General features: G+C 40.6%; 1 protein-coding gene across 1 annotated transcript; it reads left to right on the forward strand.

Moving 5' to 3' along the window:
* Nucleotides 1-222: 222 nt before the first annotated feature.
* Nucleotides 223-11,774, forward strand: gckr (glucokinase (hexokinase 4) regulator). Its single transcript, XM_086148526.1, is given in 18 exon segments — nt 223-240; nt 560-649; nt 959-990; nt 992-1,129; nt 1,382-1,433; nt 1,497-1,562; nt 2,844-2,915; nt 3,689-3,734; nt 3,809-3,864; nt 3,956-4,050; nt 4,130-4,249; nt 4,353-4,358; nt 8,299-8,387; nt 8,465-8,541; nt 9,085-9,181; nt 10,322-10,572; nt 10,942-11,082; nt 11,748-11,774. Coding segments are annotated over 18 exon segments (1,473 nt in total).
* The last annotated feature ends 135 nt before the right edge of the window (nt 11,775-11,909 follow it).

The following is an 11,909-nucleotide window of genomic DNA, read 5'->3' on the forward strand; positions in this document are numbered from 1 at the left end:
TTTTCTGCCCATCCAGGTATCAGCAGAACCATTGCCCTAATAAGCTGACGCTTCTGGTGGCCGTCCATCCATAAGAACGTTAAGGACTACAGTCTCGTGTGTCCTGGTTGTGCGTGCAACAAGTCCTCCAATTGACATTGCGCAGGTTGCCTTCAACCTCCGACCATTCTGAAGAGACCCTGGTCAAACATCGCCATCGACTCCTTCAGTGGCCTCACCATCATGGACCGGTTCACCAAGGTGTGTCACCTCGTTCTCCTCAGGAAGCTCCTCTCAGCCCTTCGAACAGCCCAACTGCTTGTCAAGCATGTTTTCCGCCTCCACGGCATCCCCCAAGAAATTTTATCTGTGGATCTCAGTTCACCTCCCAGGTGTGAAGGCAGTTTTGCCTTGCACTCAACGCCAGGGTTTCCCTCACCTCGGGTTATCGACCCCAGTCCAATGGTCAGACAGAATGTATGAATCAAGAACTTGAGGCCACCCTCGGATGTCTCACATCTGCCAACCCCTCCCTCATATCGGATTACCGCTCTTCCCTTTCGTCTTGTTCCTCTGGCAGCTGTTGAGGGGATTGGGGGGTGATGTTAGGATCTTGGGCAAGGCCTCTGTCTGGGTGCAGCCTCCGTCACCAGGAAGCCCGATTGACCAGGTGAGCGATTGACATCTCCCAGGAGACAACTCGGTCCCAGCACAGCTCCCCATTCACCTTCCTCGCCAAATAAACCCCTTTAGATGCCCTACCTCCTGAGTGTCCTTGCGTTTGGGTCAGGCACGCCTTCCTCAACTATGATATGATGAGAGCCTGGAGGGTTGATCAAAATATAAGGTAGCAGCTGGACAACCAAAAAATGAGCTAAAACAAATTTTTCAATCTTTTGATACTGTACCTTGTATTTTCTTTGATTTTTTTATCTTCTTTTGCAAATTATTGATTTTTATCCTAAATATACGTTTTCAGTCCTCAGATTATGAGCCATCGCTTCTTGTGTCAGAAGTCAAACCTGGTGACACATGATATTGATTGTTCCTCAGCCAATCACATTGTCAGGATGTTAAAATTCTGCGATACCCAGATATTTAAGGAAGAGGAGGGAAGTTCCTACCAGATTATGAACATGGGTGAAAATGGGTTTCCAGCCCAACTACAACTTATATTGCAGCCCAGATATTTAAGCTTTGCAAAAGTCCACTTATGAATGTTAAAAAAATAATGCAGTCATCATGAGCTGAAAAGAAATAGCGACAAAACGAGAGGTTAATATTCTTTCGATGGTCCACTCGCATAAGTAAATGGGATCTTGCCTTGAAGTTTGCAGAAGAATCTTTGAATGTTTAACAGAAGTATTGTCTCGCTGTTATTTCAGAGGCTTTCGAGTCGCAGAGTGGTGAGCGCTATGATGGAGGTTGCTACCGGAGTGGAGCTCCTTCTCAAGGTGCCTTGTCCTGTCTGTCTGATGCAAAGCACAGCATGGAAATGAAACACGTTCTGCGATCAGGACGTGGAGGACAGCCTCGTTGTACTGAGTGGATGTGGGACGTCTGGACGTCTGGCATTCCTGATTGTGGAAAATATCATGCCCCGCCAATGCTTATGGTAGGTAGGTAGCCAGTTAATTCATCAGCGGAGGAAATTTACAGTTGCAGGGGAATACACAAACAGCCAGTAAATAACTTAAATAAAGAGGCATGCAATAAATACTAGTAGAATACAACACAGTTAAACAGCCACCCAATCAGATATTTAAAGGTGCATTGAGCACAGTGTGTAGTGTAAGGTGTATGTTGTACAGTGTGTAGTATACGGTGCACGGTTAATAGTGTGTATTTTGAGATGCATGGTTTAAAGTGTGTAGTGTATGGTCTACAGTTTCTAGTGTAAAAAACAGTTTAGTGTGTATTTTATGGTGCATAGTGTACACTGTATATAGTGTGCGTGGTATACAGTGTGTAGTAGACAGTGAGTTGTATAGTGTACAGTGCATGGCCAACAGCAGGCCTGGTGTGTGTTTTTTAACTTTTTTTGACAGTACTTGCACAATGTCCCCTCAAACCTGCGCACTGCTCAAGTATTCTCTGCGTACAGCGAAAAAAAAAACACAGAAACAGAAAAATCGACTTTAACGTACGAGCCACACGCGGCTCATGAGCCGCGGGTTGGCCAGGCCTGGCCTACACTGTGTATTGTAAAGTGTAGGTTGCATTGCATGGCCTACATTGTGTATTTATGTTATACATAGCATATGGTGTAAGGTGTACATTGTGTAGTTCACCAATCGCAACAAAACAGAACAGTGTAGAATATCAGCATTGACGTTTTCTCCCCTATGCGGAGTTAAAGAGCTGCATGGGGAGTAACGATCTCCTCAGTCTGTCAGAGGAACAGCTTCAGTGACAGCAGTCTGTCAACTGAAGCTGCTCCTCTGCCTGGAGATGACAGCCTGCAGTGGCTGGGCTAGATTGACCATGATTGACAGGATCCTGTTCAGCACCCTTCGCTCTGCCACAGATGTCATGCTATCCGGCTCCACGCGGTAAGCCAGCAACAGAAATCTGATAGAACATCTGCAGAAGGACGCTGGTCTTGAGGAAGTGCACTTGGCTCTGACATTTCCTGCACAGGGCGTCTATATGAGCGGTCTGCTTCACTGCGCGGCGTACACACTTTTCATGCTACCACGAATCGTCTTTTAGCAGGTTTTCAGAAAAATACCTAATAATCGCAATAGAAGTTGAGCTTTACTTACTTTGATGAAAGCATATGTTGGAGGACGAAAATCATAACCAGCTGCAATTTCAGAAAATCATCCGATCAAATCCTCACGGATGCACGTATGTGTTGTTAGTCAGGCTTCAACAGAGCGCTGAGGCTGAACCAAAACCAAAGTGTATTCATACACATGCAGGAGGAGACAGGTGTACTGTTTTCTCACACACACCATTACACTGGGTTTAATTCTTTGTATAACTGTAGCTGTAATTGATGACATTATATAACATGACATATGCTTTTGCTGGTTTTTATTTTTCTCAAGTAGAATTCCCAAAGTGGTAGTGTGAGATTTGGCGGTGGGATGTTGGAATCAGGGGCTGGTGACAACTCATTGAGGCAAATAAAATTTGGTAATTTGGAAATTACATAAAATAAAAAACATAATCCTTTTTGCTTTGTGAATATGCAGTTAATATATTTGACTGGTCTCAAATGCAGCGGAAAATATACCCATTTTTGACAGTAAATTACCACCAAGCAGCAAGGAATCAAAACAAAAATAACAACCTCAAAATAACGAAGCATTTTACAGTGGTTACAAGTAAATGAAGGCTACATATATATATATATATATATATATATATATGTGTGTGTGTGTATATGTATATGTATATATATATGTGTGTGTGTGTGTATAAATGTATATGTATATGTGTATATGTGTGTGTGTATATAAATATATATGTATATATACATATACATATATACACACACACACACACACACATATATATATATACATATATAAATATATATGGTCCTACAATATATACAGAACCGGGATAGGTTTCAGCCTCCCACCCACAAACCTCTCAAACATTGGATAAGCAGTATATATAATGAATGAATGAATATATAATTCCAATTACTATTTCACTTTTGTCCCCGTAACTTCAAAATACTTGTTTTCCCTCTGAGGCGGCTCCTGAAGATGATGATGCGCTGGGTGTCCTCAGTCTGCAGAGGGGGAGGAATAAGGGGTAAAGTGTGAGTGTAAAAGGGATGGCGTGGAGGGCGTCTTAACTTTTTGATCTCCGCAGATCTGTGACGGGAGGCAGCAAGTTCTGTTTGTTGGGATTTCTTGCGGATTATTGGTAAATCCTCCCCGAGTCAACACCCCGCATGTTAATCGCATGCATGCAAACATATTTATTGCTGCTTTGCAGATGTTGACAACTGTGTAAGGCTCTGTTCGTAGCTGCTCAACTGGACTTCTGTCTGCAGCAACGTAAGGTTTACATCCCTTTGCTGATCTGATTCAATCCCGCGCACCAGGCCAGGTGGGTCCATGGAATGCAGAACCATGGATGGCTGGGAATAGAGTGTGTTTATCATAAAAATGTTGTTGTTGTGTATCAGGACAAACCTCATGGCCAGCTTCACTTTCACTTTTCAGAGTGTGGTTAAAAGGATGGAAGAGCGCTCCGACCATCAAATGGCCTTCATCGCTAACCTGTCAGTGGGGATGCGAATCCTTGTGTCTTGCTCAAATGTCAAATTTCCACTTTTTGAGACCCAACTATACGCCATTGTTTATAGTTGCATCTCAAAAATCTCAGGCACCTTGCCTGTCTGTCCTCAGCTGGAGGTAAACACGGTCACCTTCTGGATTGATCTTTGTGTTTCATCCATAAAACTGCAGATAGTTGTGTTTTATCGATATTTGGATAACAGTAAAACCAGGGAGTGGAGATACCTTGGTGATACCTTTAGTCTGCACAGCGCACGTGGGTTCAAGGCTCCCTAACATCCGAAGTGCTCCAGCAAATTAAAACTACTGCGAGATTTCACTCTTCAAAACAGCTCATGACAGTAGCGTTTTGCAGAGAATTTTTGGCCCCCTTCATCAGTGATTTACATATGCTGGCAAAAGACATCAAATGGCCCGGTTTTTAACATTGTTTTTAATCAACAAGATGACATGCCATCCAATTTATATAATAAATATAGTAATAATATATTGAATATATTTTAATAATGAAATACAAATGAATGCAAAAGAAATCTGAATTAGAATATAAACTTTATAAACCACAAAAAAACTTTGAATGAATAAATAACAAGTGGTATAGTAACAATTAATTCGCCCTTCATTTGCTAGAATATTGATTGGGCATTGGTTTACATTTGCATCAATAGGAGCTTTGCCATTTTAAGAGTTAATAGTAATAACTAGTTTTAATATAATTTAAGTTAATTTTTTTCCCCAGCTTTGTGGCGCACCCTGAAGGCCACACCATATGCCTATATTTCCCGATGCGCCACCCGGCTCTGAAGGTACCCACTAATGCTTCTGACCATGAATACGTTTGCACCAATGACCATGAACTAACCATTGTCCAATCTCCTGATGGCAGCTGGACTTTTTTTCTCCCCTTGAAGACGTCCCTCCGTTTATCCCGGAGGCTTCTTTAGCTCTGACAGACTGTATGGTTTTTGGTATAAGCCCGTTGGGGGTGGTTATAGGCGTTGGCCCTTGGTCAGAAGGTTTGTTATGTTAATGAGTTAGTCATTTTGCAGCAACAAGGTCTAATGGGGTTGCTATGTTAACAATCTCCTAACACCCACCTAAACTTAGCCAAGCCTTAGCCCAAGAGAACTAACAGACTTCTTTTGTTTTATGCCACCTACACATCGACCTTATGATCACCTATTCAGATTCCAACTCAGGTGAGTCCCCAAGCAACACTCGCATAACAACGCGAACGTCGGCTATAGTACTGCAAAATACTTGTAAACATAACAAACCCTCTCACCTTGGACAAACGCCCACCTCCCCATAAACTATTAGAACACAAAAGCCTCCTGGATAAGAGGAGTATCGCTGTCAAGAAGAGAGGGAGATGTGACGACTGAGAACTCACAATATGAACTGTCCGTCAAACTGGCGATATGAGACCCTGCTGTTTGGCTGAATCACCAGGTAGTATTTATTGCACTTTTGGTTGTTTTTTGATTTCTTATTGTTTTGCATCAAGTGGCGTTTGCTGATTGTGCGATCGACCTGTAATAAATCAAGCAATCAATCAAACAGCACATACAAAACGACCAAAACCTTTCACAGACAGTAAAATGAATATATGAAATATCGAGTATACGAAATATATGAATGTACACAAACTATTTTTGTGGTTTGATAGAGATGGTTATTGGCGGTGGGATTTACTCTGAAGACCTCTACCTGAGTTTCTGCTCAATTGAGTGTATCAAATGCTGAATTTTCAACTAAATCATATATAGTGCAAGACATTCCAAGTTAAAAAATTGAACATTTTTGCCTTTTCTTCCAATATAAGCAGTGTCAATTCAGGGGGTATACTCACTGTGCACTGCAGTGGTATCAGGAGTTATTCATGCAAGTCATTCATTCGTCAATCCATAGGGAAATACAGCCCTGGTTTAGAAATGAAATTTGTGATTTTTAAGCATCTTAAGCTAATCAAAGCAAAATATGAAGTTAATTTGGTGACATGAAAGTCTACATGTGATGAATGAGGTTAGTGTTTCCACAATTACAGTTATACCTCATACATAATTTTACAAACAAGCAATAGAATTACGGAAGACTGAGTGTATATGTAGCTTTGCTTTATTTCATAACGTAAAGGCACATATTCCACTTTCTGTAAATGAAGCCTTGGATGTTTTTTCTAATTATTGCATGTTGGCAGGATTCGGTCATCTGAAAAATGGAGACTGAATTACAACCGCGACCTTGACCTAATATCCCGTGACCTTCACCATACACTTCTGCACCCAAAGGTGCAAAAATACACAAGCTCTTAAGTGCCTCCGTGTGTCAATGGGCTACTGGCTGATCCCAAACGCTTCGACGAAGTCTTCTCTTTTACAAGCTTTTCACATTACAGCTGATGCGTGCGTTAGGGAATGTCAGTCCTCTCCATTCACATGAATCCGCATTCCCTCACATTCTTGGACACATGCAGGATTCTGTGAGGCGGAGAGAGGAGGGCACATGCGCCGGCACGTATGCTGCTTCATTTGATAAGGTGGAGTGCTCCCTCTTGCACACACAGCATCCCAATCTGAGTGCTCAGCACCTGTTCACTGCTTCAACAAAAGGAAACCCCCCCCCACACATACACACGCACACGCACACTACACACATTTCAATGTAAACCAAAGGCTTCACTTCTGGATTGCTGAATATGAGACTGGAAACATTCATTTTAACCTTGTCACCATTTTTCTTCAACTGTTTCTTTTCCTTCACGAACAAGCTGGGAGCACCAGCGAGATGAGCAGCATTCCCTCAGAGATGGAGCAAACTCCATCAGCTGCCATGCTTTGTGTCTGCTGCTAATGGATTGTGTGTTGCTGACCTCTAGAGGTATTGTAGTGCTATTATGAAGTGGTGGTCTTGTGTTGGACACTATAGGGTTTTCCAGCTAATCCCCCAAATGCACTTACGGTTTAACATTTAGTGCTAACGTTTTGAATTCAGTGTGTCATTCCTTTCAGCAAAGGCCTCCAGCAGCATCTGAGAGAATATGAGAGAACTTTGGAGGTTTCATATGGCCAAAGTGAAAGGATCTCTGGTCTGGTCGAGGAGGCTGGAAGGAGATGAAAATGCCGAGTGCATTCTGGAGTGAATGAAAATAATAATGTTCAATTAATAGGATCGAAAATCAGATTGATTTTATGATGGAATCCTGCAAAACATCATTGACCTTTAGATATATGCTTTTGATGAAAAAAATAACTTTTTTTTTTAATACATATATAGAACAAATTCACATTAAATCCTGTTTTTTCTCCTTTTCTTTTAACTCTATTTTTTCCCCTTATTTCACAGATAATTTCTTGCCTATTTTAACACAGACACACACACACACTTACATATATATATATATATATACATATATGCAAATATACACACACACACACACACACACACACACACATACACATATATATTGCGTAACTTTTTTGTATATTTGTTGATAATTTCTTGTGCTTTTGAAGTTGATTATTTTTATTTTTCATTGTTGGTCAACATTGCATAACTTGGTAGATATTTATGGGAGCAAGCATATGAGCCGAAACAAAGGTCACAAAATAAGGCGTCTTTATGATCCATGTTTGTAGATGGTAAAAATCCATCACTGTTGTTAATCAATTATTGATAGTTTGAGCTTTGCTCACACTTGGGTTTTTTTTCGGACAGCATCCCATGAAATCGATGGGATTTACCATTGATTTAAACCTGTAATTAAGAGAGGGAGAAAATAGGGCGCGAATTAGTAAGTGTCAGCTGGAAATGTGACTTGAGTGATGATACATTGATGTAAAACTTGTGTATCGTCACTAAAACTAGTATTTTGTCACTGACCTGTAGAATCTCTCACTGTATTTAGACTCATAAGTCAAACAGCTGCTGAAAACCTTTGCAGGCCTTTTTTTTGTATTTGCAGGGGAACTGATAAGGGAATCAGTACGCATTAGTAGCATCTCCCAATTCCTAATTTCCATCTCTCATTGCCTCCCTTGCTAGTCTCCCACTGAAGTGGGAGGCGAGTGTGCTACCTAGGCTGGGGTTCCCAAGCTATTCTGGGCCTCAATGATGCCAGTGTGTGCAACCCGGCATTTGGAGCAGGTGAGAGACGGACTGCCATGGATACACACAGCTGTAATTCCTCATACAGTATTTTCATGTGTTGTATTGTGTGTCAGCTCATGAGGATATCCAAGGTTTAATGAGAGGAGGATACAGAAGGCTGGACAACAACAAGGGTCCCCTGACGCCCCAAGTAAATGAGCTGGGCCTTTAAATCGATGCTGGCCATCTTTAGAATTCAAAAGAGCCCGACATATAAATTAATTCTTTGGAATTGAAAAGTTACCTAATGGTTTGCGGGCCCCCATTTCAGGGAGGCGGGATCACGATTATTAGAATTTTCTTCTGTGCCGATGGCTGGTGGCGCTCCTCCTGACACAAAACCCCTATAAGGCCCTACAAAGTATTAAAATGTCTGTGATTTACTTAAATCCAATTACGATGAAATGAATTCTGCGCCATGCAGTGACACGTGACCCTCACATGAACCAGGAACGGTATTAGTGTAAAATACATCCCACCTGCTTTATGAAACACAGTTAAGCCTCCATGTCAAGTTTGTAATACGTGGTTTAATCTTTTGCGCTGTCAGGTCAGAATTTGGTCTAATGTGAGAGTTCATTCTAACCTTATACATACAATCACATTTGGAAAAGGTCACTAAGGATACTTGAAAATATTCTCTGAACATATTTCAAGCTAAAACATCTGTAAATGTGGGGTTTCTGTTCTGCAGGACCCCCTCTTCTGCATCGCTCAACAGGACTTCCTGTCTCAGGTCCTGCCTTCACTCAGCGACCTGGACACTGTCGTTCTTCTTTACACACAATCGGGTGAGACGACGTCAACGAGTTTTGTCTGCACATTCAATTTAATCTGCAGAGATGAAATGGGGTGTGTGATCAATTCTCGAAAGTAGAAATCTTGGTCAGATCTCAGCTCAATGTGGGCAGCCTTCTGCTTTGACCAGTTGAGGTAAAAGTGCTAACCAGATCATTAACAGCAACCAAGTGGCTCAGCAAGTTTAAGCTATAATATGTAAATTCATGTTACAAAATAGATTCCAATTTAAATTACTAACACTCCACTTAAAATATGCCCCTACAAAAGAAGAGACAAGATTTTTTTACCACTTTGTCATTATTTTTATTTTCATTGTTTCTTTTCAATCTGTATTATTTGTATAAGGCTTTACAGTGTTTTTGAGTGTTTAGTAAGGATTCTTAGCTAAAAGGTATTCTTCTTCTTATTATTGAATTATATTAATTTTTTAATTTTATATTACCTTCTCAAATGGACAACATGTTAATGGTTGGTACTAAATAATAATGATACTACTACTACTACTACTACTATAATAATAACAATGATAATATTTACCAATAATAGTTATTATTATTATTATCATCATCAAAATTTTTAAATCACAAAATTGCAACAGTTATCTGTCTAAAACATTTCCAACAGGTAATTTATATTACCTTCTCAAATGGACAGCACGTTGATGGTTGGTGCTCAATTATAATTATAATACTACTACTACTACTAATAATAATAAAAATAACAATGATAATATTTACCAATAATTGTTGTTATTATTATTATTATTATTGTTATTATCATCATTAAATATTTAATAAGACATTTTTTTTAGAGAGAGAAGACCCAAACATATTAACTCAACATGACAAGAGGAAAATGTTATAAAAAGAAATATCTGATTTGGCATTCTGCGGGTGCTTATTTTACATTTTCATCATGCATTTATTCATTTATTTAGCAAAAACACACCAAAAAGTTTTCTTTGAGCGTATCACGTGATCTATCCAAAAATAGAAACGGCTTAAAAATAGAATGATCTGGAAACTTTTAGACGACAACTGACTTGAAGTTGTCTTCATCATCTCTCTTAATTTGGATTTCAAACACACAAATCCTGACAGCTCTGCCCTCCCGTCCTCCGTCTCCCCCAGATGATGTCAGTGACATGGTGGAAACGGCTTGTCAGGTGATAGAGAAGATGTCTAACATCCATGCCGTTCATCTTCAGCCCAGTGGAGAGCTTGCTGCACCTATACAAATTACCTATCCGTCCATCTATCTATCCATATATCAGTCCATCCATCCTTCTATCTGTGTGTTGCAGGATGAGATGGAAAGCCTGTGTAAATCCACAGTAAAATTCACTTGGCCTCCACCTGCTTCAGGGATCCCTCTGCAGATGGTGTAGGATTCTTATTGTCTTTTTTTTCTATATCCTTCTCTCTCTCGCTCTCTCTTTCTCTCTCTCTCTCTCTCACACACACACAAAAACAATATGGTCCCTTGCTGGAGGGTGATAAATTACCGCTTTTTTTCATTTTAGCTGTTTTCCTCTGGCGGTGCATTTTGCAGAGCAATAGGGGAATAACTAACTGCTCAGGTTGAAGGGAGAAGTGACCACTTGAGCATTGGACGATGTTTTAATGCACTCTGCTCTGTGGCCCTAGCTATCACTGAGGTGACAAGTTATGTTTTGATTCTTTTCTTTTTTTATACTTTCCCGTGGGAAGGCGGGGGACGGAAAAATCAATTATGGCTTGTGTCTCGGTAGTAGGAGCTGTCCACTAAGCTAGTGCTGAATGCAGAGAGCACCGGAGCACACGTCTTGAAAGGGAGGATTTACCAGAACCACATGATCGATATGCAGGTCACCAACGGCAAACTTTATCGGCGAGCCACACATTTGTTCCAGGTAAATTCAATTACGGCCTCGCGTAAGCCTGCGCAGGTCTCTCCGCTCTTCCAGTGTTTACGCCAGCTGAATACATATTGTTTGTCCAAAAGCATTGCTTCTGTACGTCTCGTTGTTCAGTTACATTTCCCAACAAACACCTCCCTTGGGTGTTTGTCATTTGGTACCAAACAATCCTGAAGCTTTATTAGAGTGTAGGCTATCTGACAAGAGATGACCTAATTTGGAGGAGCACAAAGTAAGCAGATTATAAATTGTAACAAGGTTGTGGTTCACACCTGCCAAAACAACTGTTGTGTAGCGGCTCGACGTTTTGACATTTAAAAAGCAAAAGGGAGGGAATCTTTATTAATGGAGAGGGTCACCTAGTATATGAAATTGAAAATAAAAAAAGTTTCATTCACTTAAAGCCCATTTCAAATATGTATTAAACATATATTAAAGCATATATTTGGCTAATGTTATAGTTTATTCTATTATATTCCACCCAATATTCTATAATTGGTTTTAAAGGTAAAGACACAGACATATCAGTCCACGTGATGTAATTCAACCTCAATCCCTCTGTCGCACGCATACACACACACACACACAGACGCGCACACACACACACACACACACACATCCTCGGATTAGTGTGACGTGTCCGTATGTCTTGTGAGCAGTTGAGCCGCTTTGGAAACGCCTTTTGAAGTGAGTCCAAACGTGGTGGCAGAGCTCCGAGCAAAGCTTTCAACACCAAAGGACATGACAGATTTAGATCTGAACATGTTTAGGTGAAATATTTTTACATTTAAAAATATGACTAATCTGGAGTCCTGCGAAGG

Source organism: Fistularia commersonii, chromosome 6 (assembly GCF_037954325.1).
Source record: "Fistularia commersonii isolate RoL2024-O1a breed Wild chromosome 6, RoL_Fcom_v1.0, whole genome shotgun sequence".
Classification (NCBI taxonomy): Eukaryota; Metazoa; Chordata; class Actinopteri; order Syngnathiformes; family Fistulariidae; genus Fistularia; species Fistularia commersonii.